Source organism: Aquarana catesbeiana, linkage group LG09 (genome assembly GCF_042186555.1).
Source record: "Aquarana catesbeiana isolate 2022-GZ linkage group LG09, ASM4218655v1, whole genome shotgun sequence".
NCBI lineage: Eukaryota > Metazoa > Chordata > Amphibia > Anura > Ranidae > Aquarana > Aquarana catesbeiana.
The window spans coordinates 227,029,921-227,047,059 of NC_133332.1; the positions used below are offsets into that span (position 1 = coordinate 227,029,921).

A 17,139-nucleotide genomic window follows, 5' to 3' on the forward strand; every position below is an offset into this window, starting at 1 on the left:
TATCTTGGCAAGTACTGGCTGTGTAGTACATGTGACAATCTCCCGTATTCTTCATATGTCTGGGCTATGGGGTAGAGTGGCAAGATGGAAGCCTTTTCTTATGAAGAAAAACATTCAAACCCTGCTAAATTTTACAAAAACACACCTGAAGTCTCCCAAAAGCATGTGGGAAAATATGTTATGGTCTGATGAAACTAAGGTTGAACTTTTTTGGCTATAATTCCAAAAGATATGTTTGGTGCAAAAACAACACTCACCAAAAGAACACCATACCCACCGTGAAGCATGGCGGTGGCAGCATCATGCTTTGGGGCTGTTTTTCTTCAGCTGGAACAGAGGCCTTAGTCAAGGTAGAGGAAATTATGAACAGTTCCAAATACCAGTCAATATTGGCACAAAACCTCCAGGCTTCTGCTAGAAAGCTGAACATGAAGGGGAACTTCACCTTTCAGCATTAGAACAACACAAAACATACATCCAAACCAACAAAGGAATATCTCCACCAGAAGAAGATTCAAGTTTTGGAATGGCCCAGCCAGAGCCCAGGACCTGAATCCAATTCAAAATCTGTGGGATGATCTGAAGAGGGCTGTGCACAGGAGATGCCCTCACAATCTGACAGATTTGGAATGTTTTTGCAAAGAAGAGTGAGCAAATATTGCCAAGTCAAGATGTGTCATGCTGATAGACTCATACCCACAAAGACTGAGTGCTGTAATAAAATCAAAAGGTGCTTCAATAAAGTATTAGTGTAAGGGGGTGCACACTTATGCAACCATATCAGTTTTTTGTTCAACTGATATGTACAGTTTTTAGGTCACATTAAAGGTGGAAAAAATTCTGAAATGATTTATCTTTGTCTCATTTTTTTTACATGACAGAAACCTGACATTTTAACAGGGGTGTGTAGACTTTTTATATCCACTGTATGTACTAAGTAACATGTAAGGCTGGCTATTGATGGATATTTTTTTTTGTTCTGCCAGTGGGCTGATTGGAAAAAAACCCAAAAAATTTCCCCATCCCCCCCCCCCCCCCCCCCTTGAGGTGGATGGAGGAGTCCTCCCTGTTCGGACATTGTATTCTTACAGTGGGACTCCTAAGTCAGAATACACGAATCAGCATCTGCAGCTGATTCGTGTTCCTCCACCCCAAACTTGCTTATCTATGTCTTTATGGACCTTGCTTTGTGCGCTGGTCCAAATAATTTAGCGGAGGGGGGATTATGGTGTGGGGTTTGTTTTCAGGGTTTGGGCTTGGCCCCTTAGTTCCAGTGAAAGGAACTCTTAAGGCGTCAGCATACCAAGACATTTTGGACAATTTCATGCTCCCAACTTTGTGGAACAGTATGGGGATGGCCCCTTTCTGTTCAGACATGATTGCGCACCAGTGCACAAAGCAAGGCTCATAAAGACATGAATGAGGGAGTTTGGGGTTGACTGGCCTGCACAGAATCCTGACCACAACCAGATAGAACACCTTTGAGATGAATTATAGTGAAGACTGTGAGCCAGGCCTTCTCGTCCAACATCAGTGCCTGACCTAACAAATGCGCTTCTGGAAGAATGGTCAAACATTCCCATAGACACACTCCTAAACCTTGTGGACAGCCTGCCCAGAAGAGTTAAAGCTGTTATAGCTGCAGAGGGTGGGCCAACTCAATATTGAACCTTACGAACTAAGACAGGGAAGCCATTAAAGTTCATGTACGTGTAAAGGCAGGCATCCCAATACTTTTGACAATACAGTGTATGTATGACAAATAAGGCTTTTAGCTGTTAAATGCTTATTTTATGTGGAAAAATAACACGCACACTGCAAAGAGATATTTATATTTCATGAGTGAACAATTTATGGGGAAAATTATGAGATAAAATAAAAAAGAGTCAAATCAAAAGAACTCATCAATTTAGTGAATTGAGTCTTATAGTTGTATATCTGCAATATAGGATCTCAGGCTAAGTTTACATCTATGCAGTTGTGTGTGCCACGTTTGTGCAGACACAGAAGCTCATTCATTTGAAAGGGCTGCTGTATCTGCATTTCCAGCAGGAAACAGGTCCCTGCAGCTTTTTCAAAACATGGCAGCACAGAAACCGCATGATGCTTGGGACCATGCATTTCCACATGCTGGAAACTGCACCACAATTTGCAGTGCATAGGGGTGCCAATAAAAGTTAATGGCACCCCTGTGTGTTGTAATAAAAGCAGCATGTTTTGTGTGCATGTGGGTGCAGGACCACGTGTGATTTACACGCACTCCCAGACCTGCACAGATGTGAATCTAGCCTAAGGCTCTGCTGACTCTGACTGCTCACTGTTCTCTAGGCTGGAGTCTCTGACAACAAGGAGCAAATCCCTGTCTCTACCAAGACGGCTGCCTACAGTCAGAAACACAACGCAGAGCAAGGCATTGTAGGTCAGCAATGGAGAAAGGATCAGCTGCAGGGAGACCACAGGCAATACTGTTGACTAGTCCTTTCCTCTCTGCATGACATTTTTTAGGCACAGCTTCCAGAGTTCAGTTCCTCTTTAATTCTAAATGTGAACCTTCCTAAATGCCAATGGCTGCTTGGCGTGCATGCCACCATGCTTAATTGGAGAACAATGAGGAGCAATTGCAGCACGCAATCAGAATGTCCTTTATAGGAAACTAAGTTAAATTTAAAAAAGATCTGTTTTGCTGCTTTATTACTGCACTTTATATTTACCCTTTGCCCCACTTTATTGAACAAGACCGCAGCAGTAGACCCATTCAAATAACCAAAATCTTACTAGCAAGCAATTTTAAAAACCATATAATTGGCCTTTAGGGTTAAAGTCTCATATTCCTTTAATCTAAAAAAGGATTACAGTCAATTTCACACAACATGGCATAAAAATAAACTTTTAGTTCCCCTTTGCCTCAAGTCTTTCACATTGTTAAATCAATACACATGAGACAGTTTCCATAAGTCAAAACTCCCTTCTTATTCACAGAAAAAGTCCACATAAGACACTTAAACCTTACTGTTGGATGCTGGTAATGGAGCAAAACAGTGGATTTTTTTTCCCTAAAAACGAAAAAAAAAAAGACAAGAATCCCCCCCCCATTGTCTTTAATGCCAGTTTTGGGTGGGTTTGTGCTAAGTTCACCACTGCTTCATAACCATTTGTACAAAAAGATCTAAGACAGGAACACCCTCTACGAATGGAAAGCAGCAAAGTCAATATTTAATGTCATCAGTCCTGTGTGAGTCTATGACTGCCACATATATGTTTTTGAAGTGTCAATTTGAACAATGGTTGGGAATGTGTTATCCTCTTGTGGTGGCACCAGAACAGGTTGCTCAAGGCTGCTTTCCTTTTCTTTCTCTGCTTCTCCTTCCCAAAGGCTGATAAGTGGAGGGTAAAACTCATTTAGGGGGATGAATGAAGCTCTCTGCATGTACTTTTTTAAAGAGTGTCCGCAGCTTTTGTGACGGAGGTGATGTCCGGCATACACAATGACAGCTGCCATGCACAAACCAGCAATGAGAGAGCCAAGAGCTGCTGAAAAGGCAATACTCACTGGCCTACCCATGACTGCCATGGAAAATGAAGCATCCTTAGTGGTCACATTGAGGCAAGACTGTTGACTTGGACGAGAAATAGAAGAAACGGTAAGGCACACCTCGTATTTGGTGGCTGGTTGGAGATGAGTGAGATTATACTCCTGGATTTCAAGAGGAACCTTGGCTGTGTAACTGATATGTGGGTTGTGTATCCTCATTGTTGCTGAGGTCCACTGGACAGGCACTAGAACACTTGGAGCATTCACAGGGCCACCCAACATTTTCCATTCCACTACAACAAAACTTGAATGAACTTTCTTGGTAATGATGGAGAGGGAAGTGACTTCTTGTTCCTGAGTTCCATTGATGAAGAGAACCACACTTTTGCTGTCTGTACCATCTGAGTTCCACATTTGGCACATATATGACCCAGAGTCCTCCTCTGTGGCATCCAGTATTTCCAAGGAACCTTCTCCCTGAATACGTACTCTGCCATTTCCTCCTGATATTCTTTCTCCATGTGGAGTTATCCAGTAGATTTCAGGTTTTGGATGACCACTTGCTTGGCAAGTTAGAGTTACTAGCTGGTGCTTGGAAAGGTGGAGCCGAGAAGGAAAGGAGTGTGTATCTATTAACGGTGGGCATCTATTCAGCCATGCTTGGCCTTGTATTTCCTGAAAAGGGTGTCCACTCACCAGGGGAGGGCTTGTGCAAAGTGTTGCTTGGGCTTCAATTAATCTCAGAGATGAAAGTCCTTTCCAATTGTTTTGACAGTCACAGCGGAGAGGATTACTGTACAAACTGATTTCGGTTAACCCTGGTAGCATTTGAAATACTTTAAGTGGTATCAATGCTAGTCGATTATTGCTGAGAAGTAGCGTTTTCAAGGCGCCAACGTTAGAGACAAATGCACCAGGATCTAGATAGGTCAATCTGGGGTTGTTGCAGATTTCTAGTTTAATTAGCTCAGGCAGATCCTGAAAGGCCTCACTCTCAATATATTCAAGCTCCTCCATTGAATTAAGGCTTAGTTCTTCAAGATGTGGCATGTCTCTAAAATCTCCTGCTTGAACTCTGCTAATGGGATTTTTGTTGAGGTCTAGGAATTTTAGCAATTTGAGAGGTTTCAGTGCTTCCTTGGGAACAGAAGCCAACCGGTTGTCAAAAAAGGAGAGGCTTTCTAGATAGTCCAGTCCATAAAATGCATTTTCTGGAACATGGTCAAGTTCCATCCCTGCTAACACAAGACTATGTAGTTTCCCGAGAGGCTGAAAGTTAAAGTTCTGAAGAGCGCTTACAGGATTTTCTCCAATCATAAGTATCTCTAGATTCGGGAGATCTTCAAACCACCTTGAATCTATAACACGTAGTCGATTGGCATTTAGGTGAAGTCTCAGAAGCTTACCTAAGCCAGCAAAGGCACGGGGACCAATAAAGTTAATCTGGTTGTGGTTAATATACAACTCTTCTAGGCTTTCTAGGTCTTTTAGGCAATAGTCTGGAAGTTCTGTGAGTTGGTTCTCTTCCAGATAAAGGGTGATGAGATGAGACAGGTTTGAAATGCTCAGATCTTCAATGCTTTGAAAGTGGTTTTGTGATAAGTCTAGTTCTGTAAGGTTGACTAGATCCTGAAGTTCCCAACCCATACGTGAGATCTTATTGCTTTGAAGCAGCAAAACCTGGGTGTCTATGGAGAGGTTCTCTGGGATATGAGTCAGCAGAAGGTCATTGCAGTCCACTGTTTTGGCTTCATGGTAAACTGACTGAGGTGTGAACCAAGGCCTTGTCTCACAAACACACTGAGGAGGACAGAATGCCAGGCAAGATGTAGAATATACATGGAAAATCATAAGAAGAATACAAAGTTCAGTCCAAGAAAGCAGTCTTTTCATTCTCACACATAAGAAACGAAGCATGTTCAATGTTGTCTTGAAAATCACAGTAATCCAGTTGAGAAACAATTGACCTGTAATGAGACCAAGAGACTGGAATTAGAATGGATAATGTAATAAAATAATTAAATAATTTAAAATGGCATGGTACTGACAACATTTTTCTGTACACTTGTTTAGCCAAAACTGGACCAAAGAAATCTATACTGCCCATATCGACAAGACCCTGCCTACCATTTTTGCAGGGTAGTTTGGCAAATAAAAGCCAAATTATATATTTTTTTCAGGTATTGAGCAGAGAGCCAGAGATGAGAGACCCACTGAGTTCTTGTCAGCTGCCTGAACATGTGCCGATAACTTGCTCTGTCAACCAGGCTTATAAGTAACCATGACAGTATCAAACACAAAAGCATGGAGTTGCCATGAATAGTCAAAGTGACAGGTTCCCTTTCATCACTAGAAGAACCCGATACAGCTTCTACCTTTACTTCCTCACTCTGTCAAAACATTCTGTTTACTACGATTTATTATTTATGTATTTGAATACATGATTAGGATGTTTTCCTCATTTATGCTGAAAGTACAGCATGCCATTTTTTATTTTAATTTATTCGTTTTTATGTTGACTGGTTGCTGAGTGGAAAACACACAGGCACTTTCAAATGGTGAGGCCTGCTATTGCCACAAAAAAGATTATTATTTTATTATGTTTTCTTTTTAAACCATTACATTGCTAATCCTCCTGATCCCAAACTCCACAATTCATGATCGCGTTTGCATGTAATTCCTGTCACTGCACAATACATCCCCGGGCCCTCTTTGTTTCCTCCACCTTGTGACGTTTTTGGTCAGCCCCTTGCCTACTTCTTCTCCCTCCATATTTGCCAGTTCCCCTCGTTTTTCTCCCCATCTTAAGCCTCGTCTCCTACGCTCTTTTTAGCTCACACTAAGATGTTACCATGGCAACACCCTGAGTGCTCTATCTAACCAACTACATGGAAATGAAGGCACAGAATTAACCCTGAGTAGCCTGTATCATTTATTACGCCATAGCTGTGGAGGCGTGGCAACTGGAAAGGAAAAATAAAAGGGCAATGTACACAGATGTCTGGAATATGACAGACATCATATGCTGCTGCTATACACATACACATTTTTATAGCTGTGTGTGTACTGTGGATCACATGAGTAAGCTCTGTTAATACTTGAATTATATTGAAGGTACACTCCAGGCCAACAAGAACATATCCCATTTTCACTGATCGAGCAGACACAGTCTAACTGCTATGTGGCTGTCATTGTCATCCGAGTCATCCATCTTCTGCACCTGGCTGCCGTGCTGTTTAAAATCCCAGTGCTGTTGGTATCCTTATTCCTAAATGATCCTGAACCTACACCGTGTTGTGTTTCCAGGTTTTTAGGACTGTCCTCTCCAGTTCTCGGGGAATCTGAAGCTTCAGTCCTGCACAGAAGCTATGTTAGGCACTGAGAAGCCAAATAAATACATATTTTTAGTGGTGTTGCAAATGGTTTGTTGCTCTGTCCATTACTTATTGCAGTTCCCTTTATTCAAGAATTTAAACCCTCTTCCTCTAGGGATGCCCGCTGTATAACTGGATGTTCCACTTGGACAGGAAGCGAGTATAAAAACCTAACCCACAAAAATAAAACGCTGACAAAAGCTTTAACCCTTCTCCACTTTATCCAAGAAAGCAAACAGCTTGGACTAGAGTTGCACCTGCTTTGACAATGACTCCACTTGGTGCCTGGAATTAGATTTATTAACATGAACATCTCAAATATTAGATGGCTTTTGGTCTCTGCAATCGGTTTTAGCACCAAGGACAGTTCCGGCAGCTGGATGTGTACAGAATACTGAGCCCAACATGGCTGATAGAGGAAAATATATCAGTGGTGGGTTTTGTGACTTGATATAGCGGCTCCTGCAGACACAGGGAAGATTGCTTGTACATCAGTCACTTCAGCTCCTCCACACCTGCCCCTGGCTACACACCTTGGTACATATGCTTATGACAATTCTATATGCGTTTTCACAGTTTTCCTAATTTTTGTATAGTTAAAGCCCAACTCTGGGAAAATGTAAAGGTATTCCTTGCAGTGGGGATGTTCCCACACTGCAGGGGGACATAGAAACACAGAAAATTGACGGCAGAAAAAAAAACAATTGGTTTATGGAGTCTGTCTTTTTTTTTTTTTTTTAATTTACACATGTTTTTTCTTATTTTGGCTAACTTTTTTTTGTCTGGATATAGATCTATGTTTGTCCCACGCATGTTTAAATCCACTTACTGTTAACTCACTCACTACCTCTGCTGGAAGTCTTTTCCAAGCATCAACTACCCTTTCAGCAATTCTAAGATTAGTTTTGAACTTTCCTCCAGTTAGTTTGAGGTCATGTCCCCAGGTTCTTGATCTTGGCTTGATAGTAAAAATACTGCCATCCTGAACCATATTCAACCCCTTGATGCATTTAAAGGTTTCAGTCATGTCTTTCGTTTCTCTTCACACTGTAAAAATTAAAGGGGTTGTAAAGGTAAAAATTTTTTCACCTTAATGCATTCTATGCATTAAGGGGAAAAAACTTCTGACAATACCGCCGCCCCCAGCCCCCCCGTTTTACTTACCTGACGCCTCGAAAGTCAGCTTCTCGTTCCCGACATCTATTCCTCCACTCACCCTGGCCGCTGATTGGCTACAGTGGATGGATTGGAAGCAGCGCAGCCATTGGCTCGCGCTGCTGTCAATCACATCCAATGATGCGGCGCGCTGGGGGGCGGGGCCGAGTGATACAGTGAGCGGCTATAGCCGCCGGCTGTATCACGGGAGCGCGCCCGCAAGCACTAACCACCATGCGAGGGAGCTCGCATTAAGGTGGTTAATGCTTGCGGGGAGGAGCTGAAACAGCCGCCGAGGGACCCCAGAAGACCAGGTTTGGGGCCACTCTGTGCAGAACGAGCTGCACAGTGAAGGTAAGTATAACATGTTTGTTATTTTTAAAAAAAAAAAATTTTACCTTTACAACCCCTTTAAGTTCCTCAAGTCTTTCCAGATAAGTTTTATCCCCAAGACACTTCAATATTGTTGTTACCTGTTTCTGGGCTCATTCTGTTTTATCAATATCCCTTTGTAAGTGAGGTCTCCAGAATTGGACACAGAATTCTAAATGAGGTCTCACTAAAGATCTATACAGGATAATCAGAACTTCCTTCCTCCTGCTAGTGACCCCTCTAGTGATATAAAGATCTATATAGGGAAATCAGAACCTCCTTCCACTTGCTGGTGACCCCTCTAGTGATGCATCCTAGAATTCTATTTGCTTTTCTAACTGCCTGGTCACACTGTTTGCTCATTTTCCAATCATCTGAGATAGGTACTCCAAAATCTTGTTCTTCTGTAGTGCTGGCCAACACTGTACCCCCAATGTTGTATTCTGTCAACAGATTCTTATTCCCTAGGTGCATTATTTTACATTTAAACACACTGAACTGCTGTTTCCACTGCTTCTTCCAGCAACGCCAAATCATGTTCAATGTTACAGACACCTCCAGGGATATCAACCCTTTTACACACATTTGTGCCATCAAGAAAAAGACATACCTTGCCCAACAAACCTTTAGTTATATCACTTACATATAGAATAAATAGAACAGGACATAGTACAGAACCTTGCGGTACACCACTAGTGATTGCTCTGTTTTGAATGAATCCCATTTACAACCACACTCTGATATCTATCCTTTAGCCAACTGCATATCCACTGAACCACCCAAGGGTTAAGTCGTAGCTTGTACAACTTTTTTATTAGATCATTATGTGGAACTGTATCAAAATCCTTGCTTAAATCGAGGCTATGCCCACGGCACCACCCTGGTCCAAAACATTAGTGATATAGTAAAAATAAATAAATCAGGGTAAGCAAATCTTTTTTTGCTCCCCTAGACCAAAGGTCTCCAAATTGTGGCACATGGGCCAGATGCAGTCCTTTTCTTTACTTTATCTGGCCCTTGGGACACTCCCACTAGTACGAGGCACTGTTCTTCCCACAAACACCATTAATGAGGTGCCATTCCTTTCACTGACACCAGAAATGGGGTACTTTACCTCACACTGACACCAACAATTGGGCATAATCTCTCCCACTAACACCAATAATGGGGCACTATTCCTCCAGCTGACACCAGTAATGGGGCACTATTACTCCCACTGATACAAACAATGTGGCACTATTCCTCCCACTAATATCAACAATGTGCAACTATTCCTCTCAGGCTCCCACTAATACCAATGATGAGGCACTATTCTTCATTCTACTGACTAATGCATTATGTAATGTTTTTTACTCCCACTGACCACCAAGCCTGAGGCATTTTTACTCTCCCAGACACTGGAGGATTTTCTACTCCAACTGACCACAGTCCAGCCCCCCTCCCTCAAAGTCTAAAGGACAGTAAATTGTCCCTCTGTTTAGAAAGTTTGGAGACCCCTTCCCTAGACCATTGCAAGCAATTAACCTTTGCAGTGCAGGCAGAGCCCCACTGCAGGGGATCATTTCTTAGTTGCCCGGAGTTGGGTTTTAAAGCACAAGTGAGCTGAAGCTGGTGTTGGCGACTAGTTTTGGAGACTTCAGTGGAAATATTTTGTTACAGTAAATATTTGATAGTTTAACTTTGAGTGCTAGGCACTGAGCAGGCAGTTTTTAGCACAGAGATGAGAGTGCAGAAAGTGTTGCACTGACCTAAGGCCACCTCCACTAACTCTTCCTGTAGCCCTAACACAACATGTAACCCTTACACTTATTTTTCCTAATACTTCCATGTATGAGGGAGCATGTGACTCACTGGTGACAGCACTGGTGCTTGGTGATTGGCTGCCTAGGCATACAGAGCTGTCCCATTTTAGCTTGGTGCTTACACATGGCTTCCTCTTCTCACAGTGGTCTACTCAGCCACAGAAATTGAAGGGTCAGGAAGTATGTGCTGCTGGTGGTAATTCATTTGGTGATTTGCCCTGCATGGTCAATGCATAGGTTCACTGTAAGTCCTTGTTTGCATACCCACCTCTCGTGAGCTGGGAGATCACTCCTCTGCAACAACCGATTCCAGCACCCGAATCCTGGCACCAGAATCTCTTGTTCCATGTCTCCACTTTACATAAAGCCATAAAAGAAAATAAATTACTTGAGAATGGACTGCACATTTATTCCTGGATAACCATGGCATTGCCATTTGGCTCCAGGATGGCTGCAGAGCCAAATAGTGATGCCATGATTATCCAAGAATAATACCATTGTCAAGTAAGCCTTTTTGTGTTATGACTCTATGAAGGGTGGAGAGGTAGTCACCGTGTGAAACTGGAATTTCATTTTTGAATGTACTTACATCTTCTCTGCAACCAATTCCTATTGTTAAGTACCTAGTCTGTAGGTGTATTATAGTTAGTCTTCGGTCATGAGCTGTCTACCTTATCCAAAAACCACCAATCAGATTCCACTCTGCACTGGAAAGCAGTATTGGAAAGGCAAAGTTTGAATGTGATTGACAGCTAGAAGGTAATATAGATAGATATTATTTCAGACACACTGAGGTCCAGGGTGTTTGTACATTACTACAGCCAATGTCACTGGACAAATTATTCTTTGTGGTCTTTTGTTTGGCTGTCTGCCTAATAAGAAGAAACATCCTATCTATTAGAAGTAGGTTTGCCTCATATTATTGTATTGGATCCTTAATGATGTTGCAAAAAAAGCATTTTCATGAAAATAAGTTCAGTCCAAACACGTCTGTTTTCAGTGTGAATACTTACAGGTCAATTTGAAAAGAGTGGTCCAACCAAAAGAGAAATTTCACATATTCAAATTAGAGGTGTTGTCTGGTGGTCTGAGTCAGCCCCTGGCTTTCTATGGGTTATAGATACTCCAATAGCGAGATCCCCCTGCAATAATTCCTGTCTTTTTCTGTCCGCCTGGGAGTTTGGGGTGTCCCTTCCCACCTTTGTGTGCACCAGCTCCTCCTGTCACATTCTCCATAATATAAAATCAATATAATTCCCAGCAGGGAGAGTGAGAGCCTCTTATGATAATGTGTAGACCTAAAAATGCAAGTGCAATACCTAAGTCCCTAAGAAATACATAAAAAAAAACCTCTAAGGCCCCTTTCACACACACATGTCCATCGTCACAGACTCCGGCTGCTCAGCAGGGATCGCTTTTTGATCCCCGCTGAGCCAGCGGATGACAGGTCCGTCTCTGCTCACTGTGCACAGACAAACCTGTCAGAGCTCTGCTCTCATCTATGGGGGATCAGATGAAAACAGATCAGCCTGTCCGTTTTCATCCAATCCGATCCGCCAGACAGATAGAAAAAAATGGTTTCCATCCGTCTGGATTCAGCGGATCAGAGCGGAGTGGATCGGATGTCAGCGGACATGTCATTGCTGACATCCGTTGCTCCATAGACCTGCATGGAGCGTCCATTCAGGTCCGCCTAAAAAAGTGACAGGTGGACCTGAAAGGTCCGCATGTGTGAAAGGGGTCTTAGGCCCCTTTCACACATGCGGACCTGAACACTCCATGCATCTCTATGGAGTGACGGATGTCAGAGGTGACCTGTCTGCTGACATCTGATCCGCTCCGATCCACTAAATGCAGACGGATGGAAACCCTATTTTATTTTCCATCCTTCTGGTGGATCGGATCGGATGAAAACAGACAGGTGGTCCGTTTTCATCCGATCCCCATAGAGGAGAGCGGGGCTCTGACAGTTCCTTCTGCAAGCGGAGTCTGTCAAAACGGACAGCCCCGTGTGAAAGGGGCCTAAGGCCAGGTTCACACTTTTCCGCTGCAGTGTGTTGCATGAATGCAGGTGAAGGTGAATGCACATAAAAATGCACCACACCAGAAATGCATGAACCCAGCCTTAATTGCCATTTGCCAGCAAACAACTTTTGTATCCATCTTGAGTAGACTGTAATATAATATTAAAAATGAAGTATTTTCATAACATTTTAACATAAATACATGTAAGACATAGTTAAAGTAACCTTAAAGCGGCAGTAAACTGGCCATTTTTTTTTTTGTACCCTGCAAGGTAAAGGCATAATGTGCTTGTATGCATTGCATACTAGCACATTATGTTAAATTTACCTTAAAACTAAGGGGTTAGGTTCAGGAAGGCAGTCTTTTCAATATATAACCAAAATCAAGAACACGGGGACATGACCTCAAGCTAACTGGAGGAAAGTTCAAAACTAATCTTAGAAAGTATTATTTTACTGAAAGGGTAGTTGATGATTGTAGTAAACTACCAACAGAGGTAGTGAGACAGTCAACAATAAATGGCTTCAAACATGCTTGGGATAATCATAGATCTATAGTCAGACAACAAAGTTAATAAAAGAAAGAAAATAAAAAAAAAACAAACAAAAAAAATAAATAAATAAATAAAATGGGCAGACTCAATGGACTACTCAGTCTTTTTCTGCCGTCACTTTTCTATGTTTCTATGAAGCCTTCCAGCACTACACTGTCACCACTGCAGGCGCTTCCATCTTCACCCAGTCTTCCTTCTGGGTTTGTGGACTCCGGCTTTGTGATTGGCCGGAGCCCCGATGACGTCACTCCTGTGTGAGCCGCCATTTATGGCACAGTCTGAAGGAATGGCCCGGGTGGCCGTTCCTTCATAGCGCATGCGCTGGTGATCTCACCAGCTACATTTACAGTAAATATCTCCTAAACGGTACATGTTTAGCAGATATTTCCACTACCTACAGGTAAGCCTTATTATAGGCTTACTTATAGGTAAAAGTCAGAGATGGGAGTTGGGGGCCTCCCTCTGAAAATACCAGCTGCCTATTTGTTATACTGAGCCTCTGGCTTCAACACTTGGGTTGATTTACTAAAGACAAATTGACTGTGCACTTTGCAAGAGCAGTTGCTCCAGAGTTTAGTAAATGAGCAGAAGCTCTGCTGACTTCCATCATCCAATCATGTGCAAGCAAAAATTCTGTTTTTTAATTTTCCTTGCACGTGATTGGGTATTCTTTGAAAAGTTAAGGTTTACCTCATTTACTAAGCTCTGGAGCAACTGCTCTTGCAGAGTGCAACTGCACTTTGCAAAGTGCAGTCAATTTGTCTTTCGTAAATCAACCCCTCAGAGTCACTGACATGGGGCAAATATGCAGTTCAGGAAAGCTGTAGGAAAATGAAAAGTCCCTGTCTTGCTCAGGATTATTGATTTAGAGTACAGTAAATGTCAGTATGACAGCAGGGCAACTAACATTTTCAGAAGAAGTCAAGAAGTCAGGAATCAGAACCTCCCTTTGCTCTCTTGAGTGCTGTATTAATGTGAATAATGACTTTCTTTTGTACAGGCTACACCCCTTTGTCACCAACCAAGTTATGTTATTGCTGATGATGGGTATCCAAAAACCAGCATAGGCTTTTGGTAGAAGCGTGCTGTCAGCTGTATAGGCAGAATGATCACTGCAAGGTCCACCAATCAGCAGCCTGCAGGGATAAAGAACGGCTGTTTAATATGAAAGTTGCAGAGAGCCTTGTGATTTGTCTCTTTCTTTCACCCACAGGTGTTCAGGGGTAGCTAGGCAAGACAAACAAAAGAAGAAAATGAGACTGTAAATTAAAATTGCAGCCCTTCCTTAGCCTGCTGCAGTAGCGTCATGCCTGTGTTAGTATAAGTAACTGTAGCGATATTAAAATATATATTTAAATTTAGTATGTTTAGTGATGTAAAGGTTTAAGTTTACCAAAACTAAGATGTTGTGAGAAGTGGTTGTAAGACTTTGCATTCTCAAATTCCCAGGTCACACCCACACTTTTGTTACATAACGTAATTTCATGCAGAACAAACACAAAATAGCTAGTGTAACCATGTTAGGCTTAATAGTTTAAACAGTTCAGTAAGACAAAAAGCAATACACTAAGTACAACAAGCTATAACAACCAACAGGAAGTCTTCTTTCACTGACCTAACGGCAGTAAATTGAATCCAATTGGTTTCTTATAAGTTTCTGCTCTTTGTACATCACCATTGTTCTTGCCATTTTAGCTCCTTTCCCTCCCATAAAACAATTTTCTTGCTGACTTTAGAAAATATGAATAAGGGCAAGAAAGCATTTGTAAGCTTAAAAATGGCTCACGATTACTTAAGAGAAGTGCTTCACTTTAGATAGTGTAAGCATGTAGCCCTTTAAGCTGTTAAGGGGCAATAGTGGGCCTCACTTTGACCAAAACTGCACTAGAACAGGTGTAAAGTCTACCTGAACCACTGAGCTAAAAATGTAAACTAAAGTATCCTCTGTAATAGACGAGAGGGCCCAGTACTGTCAAATATCAGAGAATTAGAAGTGGAGGAACAGATTCTTGGAAGACGAAGCATATATTATGATGAAGAAGATAATATGTTGAAAAAGATAGAAAGAGCAAGCAAGAGGTCAAATTAACTTCAACTTCACCAAGAGAAAAGACAGGTAAGGCAGGTTGGTATCCCAAAGTAAAGAAGGGAACTCAACACAAAGACAAAAAAAAAACAACAACTGGGAGTTGATTACATAGCAAAAAGTAAAAATGCATAGGAAATCCAAAGGGGGAGATTCTAGGTAGTCCAAAGGTAACATAGACAACCTAAAGGGGAAGGCTACTAGGTAGCCCAAAATGATGATAGACAACTCAGAGGGAAAGACTACTAGTTGGCCTACAGTTAAGATAGACATTCCAAAGGGGAAGGCTTCTAGGTAGCCCAAAGGTAAGATATACAACCCAAAGAGAAAAAATGCTAGGTAGCCCAAATATAAGATAGTCAACCCAAGGGGGAAGACTAATAGGTAGCTTAAAGGTAAAATAGGCAACCCAAGGGGGAACTCTACTAAGCAGACCAAAGTAAAGATAGGCAACCCAATGGGAAGGTAAGTCATTCTAAGTGGTGTCAGAGAGGTAACCCAAAGGTAAGATGTAGAGTAAACATAATGGGGAGACAAATATGAATATGGACAAAGGCAACCTAAAGAAAAGATGGAGGCACAAAGTGTAGAGGAATAGGCTACCACCTAAAAAATGGATGTGCAACTTAATAGACAAAACAGGCAAGACACATAAGAAACTCAAAAAGGAGGTGATGAGGCAACCCAATGGAAAGTCAAACAAAAGCCAAAGAAAAAACTTACTATGTAGGTCTTCTGGCTGTACACAGCACCAAGAGTCTTGACTCTATTTGCGTTTGCACAATTGACGTCCTGAACTTTATGCCATCGGCTTTATGTTTGGCGTTCTCTCATTCTTTGTCTTCCACGCCCTTTTCTTCGCGAGCCCTCTCTGGTCGCTTGCGGCCTTCTGCCTTTCTCTACAGAGTCGTAACCCTGAAAATTCTCCTGTTCTCTAAAATTCGCCTGCCTTGCCTTTGTCTATCATGTTATCTCTTTCTCTCTCCTTCTCTCTCTCTCCCTCGTGTTCCTCTCTGTGCTTGATTGTTTCTTGTCCTTATGCTGTATAAAAGCAGCTTTTTATCTGACAGCTGCTGAGAACGGCCAATAGGATTTGCCAAGCACCAGGGCAGCAGCCAATGATGAGGAGAGAAGGGAGGGCTGGAATGAGAGAATGGATAGTGTAAAGCTTCTGATATAGAAACTGACAACACACAGTGATATTATAAATATGGATAAGCTGTGTGTTGGTGTCAGACCAGGATCACATCACTGACCTGCCTGGAAACAGGGGGAGTCTCATCCTTAACCCTTCCCTGCCTGGCTCAGACTGCACTGGGAAACAGTGACATCATTGGCTGCCAGCTGCAGACAGAGGAAGGGTGCAAGCTGTAGAGCTACGTGATCAGGACACAGTCTGCTTCATACTGCAGATGAAAACAACAATGCCTTAAAAGCCGAGATGTAAAGGGGCTATATATTGTGTGATCATTCAGCCTATATCTGTAATGAATAGTGTGGGCAGCTATGCAGTATGCTGCAAATGTGCAAAATTTGTGCAGTCATTCAATATGGTGTCCTTCATACATTATACTTACATATGCATAATTCTCTACAACCTTAAATTAAGCTTGTAGTTTATTTGTAGTGAATAGTGTGTGCAACCATGCTGTATATATATATATATATATATATATATATATATATATATATATATATATGTACCGCGGGTGCAGCGTTAAGCCGCAACATACGCTTCTAATGAATACTGCGTGCAACCATGCCATTTATATCTCTGCGTGGCTAAAATATTGTGCAATCATGCTGTTCATATCTGTGTCCTATAATGTGTGCAGCCATGCAGTAGATAACTCAGTCCTGTAAATGCGGTGTACAGCCATGCGATAAGTGTAGGGTACCAGTTACTGTCTGTCCTGTAAATGCTGTGTGCAGCCATGCAATAAGTATACGGAGTACATGTACCGTGCATACTGTGTACAGAAATACAGTAAAACTATTAATTGTATGTTATTCTCTACAAAGATTAATGCATGTTTTTTTTATTCTATTTAAATTCAAATGCAATTTGTGTTGTCAAACAGTTTCATGCTGTCGGTAGGGAGTGAGCTCTGCTGTATTATCAAACATCAGGAATGTGACCATCTTGCCATCATGTGACACAACCAGTCAGTGCCGAGACAAGGTCATCTAGAGCCCACAGCGAACATGCCAAATTGCATCCCCCCCTCTCCCAAAATGTA

The 17,139-nt window shown here is 42.0% G+C and overlaps 1 protein-coding gene across 1 annotated transcript; it reads right to left on the reverse strand.

Moving 5' to 3' along the window:
* Positions 1-2,815: 2,815 nt before the first annotated feature.
* Positions 2,816-16,199, reverse strand: LOC141108347 (leucine-rich repeat neuronal protein 1-like). Its single transcript, XM_073599883.1, has 2 exons — positions 15,623-16,199; positions 2,816-5,499 (listed from the first exon to the last, which is right to left on the reverse strand). Exon 2 carries the CDS (start codon positions 5,447-5,449, stop codon positions 3,239-3,241), a length of 2,211 nt encoding a protein of 736 aa, XP_073455984.1. The 5' UTR covers positions 5,450-5,499; positions 15,623-16,199; the 3' UTR covers positions 2,816-3,238.
* Between the last annotated feature and the right edge of the window lie 940 nt (positions 16,200-17,139).

Bases quoted from the DNA above. Each gene is read 5' to 3' on its own strand.
- LOC141108347 (XM_073599883.1), bottom strand. From the start codon at position 5,449: ATGCTTCGTTTCTTATGTGTGAGAATGAAAAGACTGCTTTCTTGGACT.